The following is a 17,072-nucleotide window of genomic DNA, read 5'->3' as shown; positions in this document are numbered from 1 at the left end:
CCCTCTCATTCCAGAGCTTCCTTTCAAATGAAAGAGACTCGACTCATGCACATTTACATCATGTAGGTATTTAAATGTCTGTGACAAGAGTGTATGAAATCCTGCCACCTCCCCTGCTTGACACTGCTGCGCAGACTCAGAATAAACCTCAGAAAACCCGGCACTCCCTCTCCTGGCTAAATTGTCTCACAACCACAGCAGCAGTGAAAAAAATGTTTCCTCATGAAGGGTTATAGGTTAACATACATAATATACATTTAACAGGTTATAATTTTCCTTAGTTAAAGTACAAAGTTTTTGATACAAGTTTCATCCTAATTGGACACATAGTAGGGATCTAATACCAGTATACATAGTAAAGAGTTTACAGGTTACAATTTGCCACAGTTACAGAGCAAGGTTTTTCAATACAAGTTTTATCATAACTTGACATATACTAGGGATCTAATATACATAAAATACAGTTTCAGGATAAATTTGATATAGTTACAGTGCAAGATTTATCAATATAAGTTTTTATCCTATGTGACACATACCGAGGATCTAGTACAGGGGTGGGCAACTCTGGTCCTCAAGGGCTAGAGTCCAATCAGGTTTTCAGGATTTCCCCAATGAATATGCATTGAAAGCAGTGCATGCAAATAGATCTCATGCATATTCATTAGGGAAATCCTGAAAACCTGACTGGATTCTGGCCCTCGAGGACCGGAGTTGCCCAACCCTGATCTAGTACCAATATACATTAATATTTCTTTGTAATCTATCGGCCTTAGAAGGGGAGTTAGGTGGAGAGGTATGTTTTTATTGCTTTTCTAAAGTTGAGTCCTTTAAAGGATCTAATCTGTGGGGGAAGTTGATTCCAGTAGCTCAGTATGGAGTAGGAACATCGTTTGGTGGTTTGCAGTTGAAGGGCATGACCAGGAGAGTGTTTTGAGTCGTATTTCATCCTGGGAGTAGAGGAACTGTTCAGCAGTACAGAGGAAGCTTAGTAGCCCAGTATCATGTCATGCAATGTTTTGAATACTAGCATCAGGCTCTTGAAAACACGTTTAGATAAGGGTAGGGTGGGGGGAGGGTTTCTATTATATGAAAAATAAAAATTACTAAAAGGATTTCAGGATGGGAGAGGGAAGGTTATATTTACAACTATAAGTTATAATGATAAGATGTACAAGTGGTTAAATCTATGTTATTGTGTTGCAATTTTTGTACACTTGATGAAAGTTTTAAAATGAATAAAGAATTATAAAAAAAAAAGAAAACACGTTTAGCTACAGACAGCCAGTGTGCCAACAATAGAGCCTGGGAGATGAGGTTGCGGGCCACTGAGGTTTTTAGAAGTCTGATTACCATGTTTTGAACACTCTGAAGAAATTGTATATTCTTTGCTGTGAGACCATTGAATAGAGTGTTGCAGTAGTCCATGCAGGAGAGAGGACTAGGGCAGAGTAGTTAGGTGAAGTCATATTCAGAAATTAGTGCCTTCTTTTTCGTAGTTGTCACAGGTAGTAAAATAAGGAAGATACCACCTGAGAGATATGGTTGGAAAGCGATAGGTTGGAGTCGAGGAGTATTCCTAGCCTGCGTACTTAGTCCTTAGCAGTTATGGTAGTTAAGTCCCAGTATTGCGAGGGTTGGGCGCGGTTGCAGTGTTTTTTGCAGATCCAGAGGAGTTCCATTTTGGAGGCATTTAGTAGTAATTTGTTGACAGGTATCCAATTTTTGATTTCCGAGAGGTATTTTAGTCGTTTCATGATCTGGGCGTCACAGGTCTCTCCTAGCAGTAGGTATAGTTAGATGTCATCTGCGAAGGAGTGAATCTGTATTTTGTATTTGTGGGCTATGTCTAGGACTGGTCTTATGTAGAGATTGATTAATAGGGGCTATAATAGAGCCCCCTGTGGAGCACTGTATTTGATTGATTTTGGTTTCGATATTGCATCTTTGAACAGTATGCTTTGGGATCTATTATTCAGGAAGGAGGCGAACCATCGTAACTCAGTGTTTCGGATTCCAATTTCAGAGAGCCATATAATGAGGAGAGGATGGTCAATAGTGTCGAACGTCTCACTGAGATCCATTAGCATCAAAAGAACATCATTGCCAACTGTCTGAGAAAATAAGATTGCAGTGGCGTGATAGAAGTCAGTGCTAGAGCTCCGTCTTACCTTGTATTCTTACCTACCTTTTCTCTTCTAAGCCTGACTGCAAAAGCATGTTAGGAAATATGCCCCATAGTAAGCGCAAGGGCGTTATCCGGCTGGACCCTTCTACACCCGGACAAACGCAGATGGACAGGTTCCTGACTAGCTCACCAGCCGTAGTAGTAGGGGGAAGCCCTGCGGTAGCACCGATGGAAGGAGACGCTGGAGCCTTGGGGTTTGAAACATCGCTTTCCCTCCCCCCCAGCAGCGAGATCGCCACTGAACCCGGCAATGGAAGGCATGAGTGGTGTGATTCCTGGAAAGCCAATGAGCTTGATGCAATCACATGAAGGAGGGCACCACGCAATCCAGGATGTCAAGTTGACTACCTATCAAGGAGTGAAGGGAACCGACTCCTTGTCAGTGACTCTTCAAAATATATGGAGAGAGCTCCAGAAGCTCAAAGCTGCTTCCACAAAATCAGCAGGAGATATTTCAAAAGTCGTGAGTAAATTAGATGACTTGTCAAACTCAATTCAAAATATCAATGCAAAAACTAATTTGAAATTTGAAAAAATTGAAAAAGAGATTTCCTCATTACAGAATGTTTCTTGTAATGTGGCAAAAGATAGGGGGGCGTGGCTTGGACGCGAACTCGGATGGTTGGATAAACGAGTAGCTCCACACAGACAAGCATATATATAAGAAATACTACCAAATATTTTTTAAGAATTCACAAAAATATATACAACATGACTTCAATTAAACAAAATAAAGCTGATTTGGGAGCCGGAACATCAGGAAGTAACAAGAGATCGAAACCAGAGCCAGGTACACCTTTTAAAACTCCACTGCCAACAGAAAAAAAACCTGGACGTCATGGAAGAACTAAGACAAATCAAAGAAATTGTCTTAGACATTAATAAAAAATTACAAAAAGCGATAGAAGAAGCTGCAATACTTACTAAAAGAGTAGACATGACAGAAAACAGGATTTCAACTTTGGAAGATAATACAGAACAATTAAACATAGATATGAGTCACAGCAAAATCATATGGAAAGAAGTGACAGAAATTAAAAAAAATCTTGAAGATAGCAGGAATCGCGAACGTAGGAATAATTTGAGAATAATTGGATTACCTGAAGGTGTGGAAAAAAACGATCCAATTGCCTTTCTGGAAAAATTTCTACCCAAAATATTGCCTCTAAAATTCAAAACAGAACTAGAAATAGAAAGAGCACACAGGATTCCAGCACAAAGAAATAATACTCAAACGGGACCGAGAACTTTAATATTTAAACTTCTAAGACACCAACAAGCTATTGAAATATGCCGACTTGCCAAGGAAAACAAAAATTTAAAATGCCAGGACTCAAAAATACACATTATCCCAGATTTCGCGAAAGAAACTGCAATGAGGAGAAAACAACTTTTGGACATGAGACCACAACTAAGAACATTAGGAGCTAGATTTGGGCTCCTTTACCCAGCGATAATGAAAGTTACTATCGCTAACAAGACTCAAAACTTTAATGACCCCATAAAACTACAAGAATTTTTAAATCAACATGAACAACCAATGACAATATAAGGATGATTACTTTATAAAAATATAAATATATATATATATATTTATATGATTGACAAAACTTTAACAGAAAATTGAAATCTTCAGTTGGAAAATTGGAACTTTCAGAGCAACGGAAGAAGAGCACACGAAGATCAAACTAATATTTGAATAACAAACAACATTCTACATAAGAAGCAAAGAAGAAGTAAAATCGTAAGAAATATACAAGATTCAGTTCTAGAATTTTAAACGGAACAAACTTACATGCAGAATAGAGAAGTGGACAGAGATCCGTCTTGAATGATGACGGAGGAAGAATTCCTCTACAAAAGACTAAGAGGCATGCTGATTGGACAGAAAATGCTCATAGAGATAGAAAGATAACAAAATATGATTGGTTAAAGCTACTTCCTGTAGTAGGCGGTGCTTCCGGCTAAACTTGCGTTTCAAATATAAAACTTTGCGTTTCAAAAAAGATAAACTAAGATAAAGAAATAAAAAGATCTTGATTTGAAACGCAAGTTTACCTAATAAGTTTTAAATTCTCTGAATCGGTGATTCTAATATACCACATGTTTATTCTTCACACAGAAAATTGCAAATGATTATAAAGAAAAAATCTGATGATTTAGAAGAATAATGATAAGTAAGGTAAATCTTTTGATTTCAAAAATTTTTGAATATATTTAAATATATAAAAAAATAAATAAAAAAAAATATGTTTATATATTTGTATATATATATATTTAAATATATTAAAAAAAAAAAAAAAAAAAAAAAATATATAGATATAAAAAAAAAAAAAAATATTGAAGAGCAGAAGTTTGTAGTTGTGGGGAAGCAAAGAAATCTATGTCTGAAGTTTCCCATTTGTAGAAAATATGACACAGGATGTTTGTCATGGGGTTGAAGGAGTCTGCTCAATCTGTCCACCAACACATTCCAAGTTTTCAAATTTATTTAAAATTTGATTAAATGCCTATCCAAATACTAGGCGATTTACAAAGATAAAAATAAAGGGAGTGGACATATTTAAAAATAATAAATACATTCAAAATACAAAAAAACATATTGCAAAACACGCAATAACACATACATTATACAAAAGGTAAGGGGGTTGAACTACAATAAGTTATAGGAAAGAGCGTAAATGGGAAAAACAATAGGGCTAAAAGGGACAAATTTCTTAATCTCTTAATTCTGCTTTGAGGAGAAAACTGTAATTGTCCAAGTCTGAATTGCTTCCATACATAGAGGACTGACAGTTCGAATGAGTACCATCTGTTGGAGGAGAAGTCCTTGGAATGTACAGAGAGCACTGCATACTGCTTGGAGTTTGAGAAGATAGATATGGAGAGTTTTCTCCTGTTGAAACCATAGTCTTTTGAGTGTGGAGGCCATTCAGATGATCTCACCATCCTAACATTGAAACATCTGTGGATAGGACTTTGTAGTGACAAGGGGACTGAAAGGGAAGATCTTGAACAAGGTTGTGAGGAATTATCCATCATTGCAGGAACTGGCAGAGGTCTGAGGTGATTTGGAGAGGAGCAGACAGATGCCCCATGGCTTGAGACCATTGGGTTAACAGGGTCCACTATGGAATTCTGAGGTGATGACAAGCAAACAGTGTGACATGTACTATGGACACCATGTGTCCAGGAAGGCGCAGCATCCGAAGTATAGTAATATGTGGAATGGTGGAGACTGTACGGCCCAGGTAAGTCAGATTGTCAACTCTCTCAGTAGAAAAGCTAGTCGCTGAGTGGGTCTAATAGAGCTCCTATGAGCTTGAAGGTCTGAGAAAGGCACCGATGTGACTACTGATAGTTAATGGCAAACCCTAGGAGCTCCAGTTGACAAACTGTGGAGTTGATGGCATGCTGAGCTAGTAGCAATGATGAAGCCTTGATCAACCAATTGTCTAAATAGAGAAAAACTTGAAATCCCCATGAGCGAAGGGCTGCCACTACTACTAGACATTTTGTGGAGACATGAGGGGCTGAGACCAGACAAAAGGTCAGGACCTTGTACTGGAAGTGTCGAGTTCTGATTCAAAAGTGAAGAGTAAGCATGTAGGATGGATATATGAGTGTAGGCTTCTGAGATCTAGAGAGCAAAGTCAGTCTTCCTTTTCCAATAGAGGTAGAAGGATTCTCAGAGAGACCATGGGGAACTTTTCCTTCATCAAGTATTTGTTGAGGCCTCGGAGGTGTAGATTTGTCTAAGGCCTCTGGTCTGTTTTAAAATCAGGAAATACTTGGGAGTAGAACCTTTGGCTCTTTTCCTGTATAAGTACAGGTTCTAATGCATTTAGCTAGAGAAGAGAAGAGATCTCCTGGAGCAGTTGAGAAAAAAAAGACTCTCTCTTGGTGGGTGATTTGGAGGCTTTCTGAGCAAGCATAGGGCGTAACCCTGAGAAATGACCCAAAAGTACCCACTATTGCTGGTGAAAAAAGATTAATCTGCCTCCTAAGGGAAGGTTGTGAAGAAGAATTAGGGAAGTATTGGCAATATTTTCTAGAAAGAAGTCAAAAAAAACGACTGCTCTTTCGACTAAGACTGAGGTTGTAATTTCTGGGGTCTTTGTTAGCCTGAGTGAGGTCACTGTGTAGTAGGTGTAACAGAAGAGGAAGAAGGTTGGTTGTAGCAACATTAAGTTTTGTACTAATATGAACATATGGAAGAGGTAGTATATCTTATGAATAATGAAGATCAGGAGGTCTGTCATTTAGACAAAGCTGTCATAGTATCTCTGTGGGGGGAGGGGGTTATTTTTCCTCAAGTTTTTCTCCAAACGGGTCACCTACTTTGCAAGGTATATTGCAAAGGCGTTCTTGAACTGGATGAAATATTCAAAGTATCAAAAGTGCTCTAGACATGAACTTTCTAGTAGTGAACAAGATTTTAGATAATTGTTGAAATGTCTTTAAAAGAAGATTATGTACTTACTCTGGTAAGCTCTTTTCCAGTAGATAGGTGAGACATTCTAGACTAGGGGTGTCCAACCTGTGGTCCGAGGGCCGCATGCAGCCCCGTGAAGTATTTTGTGCGGCCCCGGTCGAAGGCGATGCAGTGTTTTCCTCTGCGGCCCCGGATGTTTACTGTCTTGCCGGCTCCCTCCTCTGTCCTGCTGAAGTGTTTGCGCGGTCCCAGAAACATTTTTTTCGGCAAATGCAGCCCAGGGAAGCCAAAAGGTTGGACACCCCTGTTCTAGACCATAAGGTTATTTCCCTTTACTCGCATGGGATGCAGAAGATAACTGCAAGTTTTTCACTCCACATCTAAGGTACATCACATGCTAGCTTAGCTCCTCCCATCAGTCCATACCCAAGCATAGAGAGGCACTACCTTCTGTGAAGTAGAGGTACCTGCAACGACTTGCTAAACAAGTGTTCTGCTCAAAACAAATAAACAGTACTAATAACCGTCAACATAGGCTTCAAAGAAGCTCAGGAATTACTCCCATAACATGGAGAACATTTTCACAAAACTATCCCTAGGCGGAGTGAAAAACTTATAGTTCTCTTCTGCTACCCATGTGAGTAAAGGGAATTAACTCTATGTCTAGAAAGGGGTGGGCAACTCCAGTCCTCGAGAGCTGGAATCCAGTTGGGTTTTCAGGATTTCCCAATGAATATGCATGAGATCTATTTGCATGCACTGCTTTCAATGCATATTCATTGGGGAAATCCTGAATATCCGACTGGATTCCGGCCCTCGAGAACCGGAGTTGCCCACCCCTGGTCTAGAATGTCTCACTTAATGCACTGGAAATTATTTTGAGGAATGAACTCTTCAAAGTCTGATAATTGTTGTAGCAAAGATTTAAAATAAATGGACACATAAAACTGGTAGTTCATAATTCTGTTAAGCAGAATTCCAGATGACTGAAATATGCAAGGGAAAAATGGCTGACTCAAAGTCAAAGGTCTCAAAAATCCCGGGAACTCAAGTGTAAAAGTATCCAAAAACAACAGATGCTCCCAGGAATAAAAATAAAAAAGGGCTTGAAGTAGTCACATTAAACCAAAGAAGGAACTTAAAAAAAAAAAACCCAACATCAAAGAGTTTGATGCACTGAAGTGGGTATCATAATTAAATAGAGACTAGGATAAAGAGAAAATGTAAACAAAGCTCTTCAAGTAGCAAGAGTTTTCTAGACACATCTTCTCAGCACTGCATAAAACTAAGAACTGCAGGTCCTGCAAACCAACATCAAGGCACGGCCTTAAAAAATTTAAAGCGACAGTGAACTTGGTACTGTCTATTCTAGGTTCCATGGATGATGTCATTCACATGTGAGATTATTATACCTTTTTGTCTTCGAAGAAATGTATTATTAATAGTAGTTATAGCAGTAGTAGTAGTAGTAATTACTATATAAATTTAACCAAGCTAACTATGACAAATTTGGAAAATAATGGAAACAAAAGATATAGGCAACAATATATTTACACCTTTTTTTACACTAACAGTTACAAGATAATGACTAATGAGATTCACAAGAAGAATTTTATAAAAGGATCACTAATACATCTCTGAAGTTCCGTGATGTTAACAGTTGGTGACCCTTGGAATTATAGGGTGGCAGTGAATAATGACAAACAGATGAAGTGCTGGCCTTTAGTGTCAGGGCATTATACAATTAAATTACAATCGGCACAAACACTTAAAAACTGAACAGAGATAGGCCTGGTAGTTCAGCAGCAGTGCTATGGACTCTCAAATGGAAGGTTCCTAGCCGGCTACCTAAGTTGTGTCCTTCCACACCCTGAGTCAGCAACGGTATGCTAAAGACAATGCTGTTATTAATAATGATGGCAATGCTATTATTAATAACTAGTCTATAAGCCCATTATATTAACGGGTTCTAGAATAGATGTGTGTGTCTCTATTTCTTCCGCTGCTGTCTGTCTTTCTTTCTTTCTGTCTCTCTCCTTGGCCGCTCTCTATCTTTCTTTCTATCTGTCTCTCTCTTTCCTCTTTCCTCGGTTGTCCACCACCACCACCGCTTGCTGCTCCCATGTCCAGCAGCACCCCTTTCCTGCTCCCCTGTCCAGCAGCAGCCCTCCTCCCTTCGTTTTACCACCCCCCCTGTCCAGCAGCACCCCTTCCCTGCTCCATCTGTCCAGCAGCAGCCCTTCTCCCTTCATTTTACCACTCCCCTATCCAGCAGCACCTCTTCCCTGCTCCCCCTGTCCAGCAATAGGCCTTCTCCCTTCATTTTACCTACCCCTGTCCAGCAGCACCTCTTCCCTGCTCCACCTTGTCCAGCATTAGTCCTTCTCCCTTCAATTGGCATTGGAAAGGTAGTTAAACAAATCTTGTAAATAAATAAATAAATAAAGGTTCATGGTGCCAGAATCCTAGCACTGTTTCTGAAAGAGCTAGCACATAGGTGAAGAGGTACTACTGTGCCAAAAAATAAAAAGAATGAATAATCAGTCAAGAAAGGTATTAATGCAGATTCCATGATATTTAAGCTAAAGCAAACATTTAGTTTCATTTAATTTAATTTAATAGTCTGTAGCTTACCATCACCTGCTGTGTCTAAGGAACGAAGATACAGAAGTTCTTCTGCTGCCTTATCCCTTACAGCTTCCAACTCTCCTACATTGTCACTTAATTTAATAATGTTCATGAAGGCCTCATAGTTGTAATTGGAATCATGAATCTGGAAAAAATTGAAAAATAAGAGCTTCGCACTTTAATCCAAGGACAACAAGGACAAAAGCCCAATGATCTTCCAATTGGAATCTGAATTGTCTGAAACATATGATTTTTATGGCATTTCAGTCATAGGAAAGAGGCACTTTGGAAACCAGAATGGTATAAATTCAAACTATAAATATTACCAAATGAAATAAATGGTCATTTAATCCAGACTTCACAAATCAAATTATAACAGAAATATTAAAGTTGCTTACCATTAACCAATATTCTACAAGGTCGGGAGAATGAACCCTTACAAGCAGGGGCCTAGCCTACCCGATTTGGTTTCAGGCCCAGTAACCCAGTAGCTACAGGCCACTAGCAGCAGTTTGTGCATGCTGCCATCAGCTGACCCAGAAGCCTTACCTTGACGTGTTCGCGTTTTGCATAAGAGGGAAGTCTTCTGGGTCAGTTACTGGCAGAGTGTAGAAACTGCTGCGGGTGACCTGAAGAAATGGTACATGGGCTTGGAAGGGAGAGGGAGAAAGAATCTGTTGCATGGGCTGGGAGGATGGAAAGGGAGAGAGAAAATCTGCTACATGGTCCGGGGGTAGGGGAGAGAGACAGTTTGCTGCACAGGTTGGGGTATGGAAAGATGGGAGAGAGAAAATTTGCTGCATGGGCTGGGGGTTGGGGAGATAAAGATGTCCGCCCACTTTGGGTTCAGGCCCACCCAAAATTGGCTGTCTGGCTACTCCTCTGCTTACAAGTGGGTAACATAATTAAATAGAGACTAGAATGAAGAGAAAATGTAAACAAAGCTCTTCAAGTGGCAAGAGTTTTCTAGAGTAGTGAACAATCATAAGAACATAAGAAGTTGCCTCCGCTGAGGCAGACCAGAGGTCCATCTTGCCCAGCGGTCCGCTCCCGCGGCGGCCCATCAGGCCTAATTGCCTGAACAGTGTCCCTGACTGATTTTGTAACTGCCTCTAATTCTCTAATCCTATCCCTATAACCTACCTCTACTCCTATCTGTACCCCTCAATCCCTTTGTCTTCCAGGTACCTATCCAAACCTTCTTTGAAGTCCTGTAGCGTGTTCCTGCTTATCACATCCTCCGGTAGCACGTTCCATGTATCCACCACCCTCTGGGTGAAAAAGAACTTCCTGGCGTTTGTTCTAAACTTTCCCCCTTTCAATTTCTCTGAGTGCCCCCTTGTACTTGTGGTTCCCCATAATTTGAAAAATCTGTCCCTGTCTACTCTTTCTATGCCCTTCATGATCTTGAAGGTTTCTATCATGTCTCCTCTAAGTCTCCGCTTTTCCAGGGAGAAAAGCCCCAGCTTTTCCAGTCTGTCAGTATATGAGAGGTCCTCCATTCCCTTTATTAGCTTAGTTGCTCTTCTCTGGACTCTCTCAAGTACCGCCATGTCCTTCTTGAGGTACGGCGACCAGTACTGGACACAGTACTCCAGGTGCGGGCGCACCATTGCACGATACAGTGGCAGAATGACTTCCTTCGTCCTGGTCGTGATACCCTTCTTAATGATGCCCAACATTTTGTTTGCCTTCCTTGAGGCTGTGGCGCACTGCGCCGACGCCTTCAATGATGTGTCTACCATCACTTCCAGGTCTCTTTCAAGGTTACTCACCCCTAGCGGTGATCCCCCCATTTTGTAAGTGAACATCGGGTTCTTTTTCCCTACATGCATGACCTTGCATTTCCCTATGTTGAAGCTCATTTGACACTTTTTGGCCCACTCTTCCAGCGCTGTCAGATCTTTTTGGAGATTTTTGCAGTCCTCCGTGTTTTCAACCCTGCTGTATAGTTTGATGTCATCCGCAAATTTAATAACCTCACATTTTGTTCCTGCCTCCAGGTCATTAATAAATATATTGAACAGGAGCGGTCCCAGCACCGACTCCTGCGGAACTCCGCTCGTGACCCATTGCCAGTCTGAGTAATGGCCCTTTATTCCAACCCTCTGTTTCCTGTCCGCCAGCCAGTTTTTGATCCATCGGTGTACCTCCCCTTGCACCCCGTGGTTCCATAGCTTCCTTAGCAGTCTTTCGTGTGGTACCTTGTCGAAGGCTTTTTGGAAGTCAAGGTAAATGATGTCTATAGATTCCCCTTTATCCACCTGGCTGTTTACCCCCTCAAAGAAGTATAACAAGTTTGTGAGGCATGACCTGCCCTTGCAGAAGCCATGCTGGCTTGGCTTTAGCTGCCCAGTGTTTTCGATGTGTTCCCAGATGCTGTCTTTAATCAGCGCTTCCATCATCTTTCCCGGGACCGAGGTCAAGCTCACCGGCCTGTAGTTTCCTGGGTCTCCCCTTGAGCCTTTCTTGAAGATGGGCGTGACATTTGCTAGTTTCCAGTCTTCCGGAATCTCTCCAGTTTTTAAGGATAGGTTGCATATTTGTCGAAGTGGCTCAGCTATTTCGTTCCTTAGTTCCTTGAATATCCTTGGGTGAATGCCGTCCGGACCTGGCGATTTGTCGCTCTTTAGCCTGTCTATCTGCCTGAGGACATCCACCTTGCTCACCTCTAGTTGGACCAGATTTTCATCCTGATCTCCTTTTACGATCTCCTCGGGTTCTGGAATGTTGGTTGTGTCCTCCCTCGTGAAAACTGAAGTGAAGAACTCGTTTAGCCTGTCAGCTATCTCCTTTTCCTCTTTTACCACTCCCTTTCTGTCTCCATCCATGTGAAGGCCTTCCCTTTACTGGTGGTATCATAGGGTGTCATATCAGTTCCACACATAGCTGATACCGAGAGAAGTCAACTCCTATGAGAAGCAAGTGGGTTCAGTGAGGACTAACAACATGCTAACTAGTGCTGCCCGATTCAGGAAAAAAATTTCGATTCGATTCAGCCTATTGAATTGGTTTTTCGATTTGATTCGATTTTCCTGCCCAATTGGGTGTTTTTTTTCAAACATCCTGGTGGGTTTATTTTCAGCCTCTTCACCCTCTTTGCCTTCTCCTAACCACACTAGCGCTGTGGTGTAAACAAAATAAAACAAACAAAAAAGACTTTTCCTCTCTCTGTTAAATCCTAGCTCACGTTTGCGGTCTAATACCACTTCTGGCAGGATACACATTTCAAATCTGACATATTGCAATCACAAAATAGAAAATAAAATTAGTTTTTCTACCTTTTGTTGTCTGGTCATTATTCAAATTTTGTTGGCCTCAGGCTCTGGTTGTCTTCTGATAACTTGTTTGCCAGGGTCTCCTTCTTTCTTCTTTCTCCCTGCTAACCATCTATCTTCTATCTCTGTCCTCCCCTTCCGTTTCCCTTCCCTCCCCTGGAGGTCTGGCATCTTTCCTTTTATTTCATCTCCCTCCACAGATCCACCTTTTCTCAACTACCCTTTTATCCAGCATCTCTCCCTCCTTCCCTACCACCCCAGGATCCACCATTTTTCCCTTTCTTTTCTCAACTACCCTCCTATCCAGTATCTCTATCCCCCCCTCCACACCATCCCTTGCATCCAACTTCTCTCCCTTTCTGTTCCTTCCCTCCCTAAATCCCATTGTCTATCATCTCTCTCCCTCTCCTCTATTTTCAGACCCATTTCTTCCTCCACAAAGTCCGGCATATGCACATCTCTTTGAACCCCCCTTCCCTCCTTCCGTGTACTTCTATACCAGGGCCCCCCTCCCCTGAAGGTCTGTCCCCCCTGAAGGCCTGCACCCCACCCCTAAAGGCCTGTGCCACCATCCCTGAAGGCCTGTTTCCCCCTTGAAGGCTTGCCCCCCCTTTAAAGGTCTGCATCTCACCCCTGAAGGCCTGCCTGTCCCACCCTTTGAAGGCCTGCCTCCCCCCTTGAAGGCTTGTCCCCCCCCCCTTTGAAGGCCTATCCCCCCTTGAAGGCCTGCCTGTCCCCCCTAAAGGCCTGTCCCCCCTAAAGCCCTTGAAGACCTTTCCCCCCTTTTGAAGGCCTGCCTCCCCCCTTGAAGGCCTATCCCACCCATGAAGGCCTGCCTGTCCCCCCTAAAGGCCTATCCCCCCCCCACTTTGAAAGCCTGCCTGCCTGTTCCCCCTGAAGGCCTGCCTGCCTGTCCCACCCCGAAGGACTGCTAACTCAGCCCCCGGAAGGCCTGCGTGTTCCCCCTGGCCTCCCGCTTCCCCCCCCCCCCCCGCACTGTTTACCTTCCAGGAACAGCCTGCAAACAAGATCGCGGTGCTAGATCTTTGTACTTCTTCAGAGCTGTTTCCTCTGTCGCGGTCCCGCCCCTCCTCTGACATTCTGCACTCTTATTGCATTTCTCATATAGCTACATGCAGACCACTTGACATATAGTATCTACATGTGTAAGAAATTTTTGTATAGACCTTCAGAATGCAGTTGGGCACTGAATCTTTCCAGCTGCTAAAGTCTTCGTCAGTCCACTTTTATTGAAAATGTCTATAAATTAATTTCTTTATCCTTTTCAAACTTTTCATATTTTTATATCTACAATTCTTAGTTGTGCAACTATTCATATAAAAATCAATTTGAATCACTTAGTTTTGAATATTGTTTTTTTCTTTTTCCCTTTTTTTACAAATCTCATTAAAACTACCTCTCCCGACATGCATGTTTCAAGTGAAATTTTCTTCAGAGAAAAATAATATGACTTCCTTCTTAGAGAACCTCCTCCCTAAAATCCTGCCAATTAAAACGAAGTATCCTTTAGAAATAGAAAGAGCCCATAGGATACTTTCAAAAAGGTTTGACAACCAAAAGGGGCCGCGTTCAATAATCTTTAAGCTCTTAAGGCACCAACAAGCATTGGAATTATGTCGTCTCGCTAAAGAGAACAAAAATTTAAAATTTCAGGATTCTCATATTCATATCATGCCAGACTTTGCGCCAGCAACTGCAGCTAAAAGTAGGAAAATTATTTTAATTTTCAATTTAGTGATTTAAATATGTCAATTTTGAGAATTTACATCTGCTGTCCATATTTTGTACTGTTCAGGAAGAAATGCATTTGTTTCTATTTCTCTGGTGTTGCACTGCATGTAGAGTCTGGCATATTAGTGATTCATTTATATATATTAGTACTTTTAGTTTGTGGTCCTGTATTTACATAAGGTTTATTTGTGTTCTACATGTGAGACCAAGACCAAGGCCAAGTGTTCTGGTAGGAATGAATGTTGAGGAGTGTTATTGGTGTCATGGCCTCAAGTAGTAAGATATTTGTCAGCTCTCCTTTAGCCCTTTTGGACCCAAAATGGCCTTCACTTAAAAACTAGCAAAGACCATTGGTCTATAGATATCACAGATACTGCAGCACAGACATATCTATGCTCATGTAAAAATATTCTGCAGTTTATGCAATACAAACTTACCATCCAAATGATATATTGATTAATATAATCAGGATCACTGAGTTGGTTTATTAAAGGAAGAAGAACTCCTCGTGCAAGGATTTCCTGAAATAAAAAAATTCATCAATCACAAATCTTGTTCTGCCTATGAAAGTCAAAAAGTCAGTACTATATCTTCACCTTTACACAGCTATTTTAGATGAGTGACTAAAAAACAAATCATTCAATCCTTCCTATAAACTGTTTTCATGGAAATCATGGCCAGGGTAAGCATCTATGTATCCATACTAAAAAAGATATAAAAATGGAGCTGCAAAATTCTTAGGGACGTATTTACTAAAGTGTGATGAGTTTATGCATGTATGCTTTCTAAGTGCAAATATTAATGCATAGTACATGTATAGCATGTGTAGTTAAATGTTGGAGATGTGGCCAACATCTGCTTTGTAGTTAGTACACAGGGTTACTGCACTGTAAATACATCAGCAGACAATGTAGTAAGTTCTATTTCCACTATAGCAAAGTTACTCACATATAGCAGATGTTCTCTGAGGACAATAGGCATATATTTTCACCTGTGGGCAACGTCTTCCACAGAACTCTGCACAGAGTGTCTAAAAATGTATTCTCACTTTAAAAACTAAGACCGCCCATACCATGCGTGTGCTGGTACCTTCTCATCCAACGTCCGCTCATAGGACCTGCAGTTTAGTAAGATAGCTAAGAAGCCAACTAAGGGAGGTTGAAGGGTTGTGAGATTATATGCCTGCTGTCTTCGAACACCTGCTACAGGTGAGTAACTTTGCTTTTTCTGAGGAGAAGCAGGCATTATATTCTTGCATGTGGGACTCTTAAGCTGCCAGGATCATGCTTCTAAAAAGAGAGTTATTGACAACTACCATGAGCCTGGCAAAACCAAAAGGGTTGGAGAGTAAGTTGGCATTTAAGTGAGAATAAATTTTGTACAACTGCTTGGCTGAATCAACTTTCCTGTCAGAAATGATTCTTCAAACAGTAATGGAATGTGAAGGTACAAATTGAGAACCAGGTGGTTGCTTTACAGATGTCCTCAACAGGAACAGAATGTAGACGGGCTACTGAAGTCGTCACTGATACGGCCTTCAAGCATCAGCACTGTCCAGGCACAGGAGTTACAGTGTACCAGCCATATGAAGATAGTTTTCTTGGTGACAGGAGGTTCAAGTCTTTTAGGATCGAATGATAGGAAAAACTGAGTGGTAGTTCTGTGAAGTTTGGTCCAATCTAAGTAGTTGGCAAGAGCACATTTACAGCCCAATGCATGAAGTGCTGTTTCATCAGGGAAATGTGGTTTCGGAAAAAAGACAGGTAGAACTATGAACTGATTCAGTTGAAATTCCGAAACAACCTTTCGGAAACACTTGAGATGTATGCAAAGAACCACCCTGTCATGGTAAGAACATAAGAATTACCATACTGACACAGACCGAAGATCTATCAAGCCCAGTATCCTGTTTCCATCAGTGGCCAACTTAGATCCCAAAGTACCTAGCTGGATCCCAAGTAGTGAATCAGATTTTATGCTGCTCATTCTAGGAATTAGCAGTGGATTTTCCCAAGTCATATTAATAATAGTCTATAGGACTTCTCTTTTAGGAAACTATCCTAAGCTTTTATTTAACCCTGCTAAGCTAACTGACTTCACCACATTCTGCGGCAATAAATTCCAGACTTTAACCGTTTCCTATCATGTGTCCCGGATGATGGGACATTCCAAAAAATGTCATTGCCATCGTATGTCCCATGGCATGGGACATACAGTACACCTTCTACCTATCATTTGTCCCATCTATTGGGCCATTGTGTTTACAATAGCCGTAAATGAAAACTTTGCTAAAATAATTACGATTGGAACCAGCGTAACATAAAATTTATTACGATAGGAAAAGGTTAACTACATTTTGTGTGAAGAAATACTTTCTCTGGTTTGTTCATCACATGTCCCCTAATCCTAGTATTATTGGAAGGACTAAACACGCGATTCACATCTACCCTTTCCACTCCACTCAATATTTTATAGACCTCCATTAACTCTGAACCATCACTTCTCCAAGTTGAAGAGCCCTAGCCATTTTAGCCTTTCCTTATAGGGAAGTTGCCCCATCCCTTTTATCATTTTCATCATCCTTCTCTAATTCTACTACATCTTTTTTGAGATATGGCAACCAGAACTGCAAACAGTATTCGAGATGCAGCTGTACTATAGAGCGATACAAGGACATTATAATATTTTCACTTTTGTTTTCCATTCCTTTCCTGATAATTCCTAACATTCTATTTGCTTTCTTAGCTGCCGCCACCCATTGCTGAGGGTTTCAATGTATCCTCAATGATGACAC

The 17,072-nt window shown here is 41.1% G+C and overlaps 1 protein-coding gene across 4 annotated transcripts in view; it reads right to left on the bottom strand.

Annotated features, from left to right (window-relative positions):
• The window catches only part of SNX13 (sorting nexin 13), a 308,184-nt gene that overhangs the window by 185,013 nt on the left and 106,099 nt on the right, over positions 1–17,072 (bottom strand). For all 4 annotated transcript variants that reach the window (XM_033930949.1, XM_033930947.1, XM_033930946.1 and 1 more), the window contains 2 exons: positions 14,716–14,799; positions 9,255–9,393 (listed from right to left, as the gene is read on the bottom strand). In XM_033930949.1, coding sequence (XP_033786840.1) covers positions 9,255–9,393; positions 14,716–14,799 — 223 coding nt within the window. The remainder of the gene's footprint in view (positions 1–9,254; positions 9,394–14,715; positions 14,800–17,072) is intronic.

The sequence above is a fragment of the Geotrypetes seraphini genome, chromosome 2 (genome assembly GCF_902459505.1).
Source record: "Geotrypetes seraphini chromosome 2, aGeoSer1.1, whole genome shotgun sequence".
NCBI classification, from domain to species: domain Eukaryota; kingdom Metazoa; phylum Chordata; class Amphibia; order Gymnophiona; family Dermophiidae; genus Geotrypetes; species Geotrypetes seraphini.
Note: the sequence above shows the minus strand (reverse complement) of the source record. Positions and strands in the feature narration are given on the sequence as shown.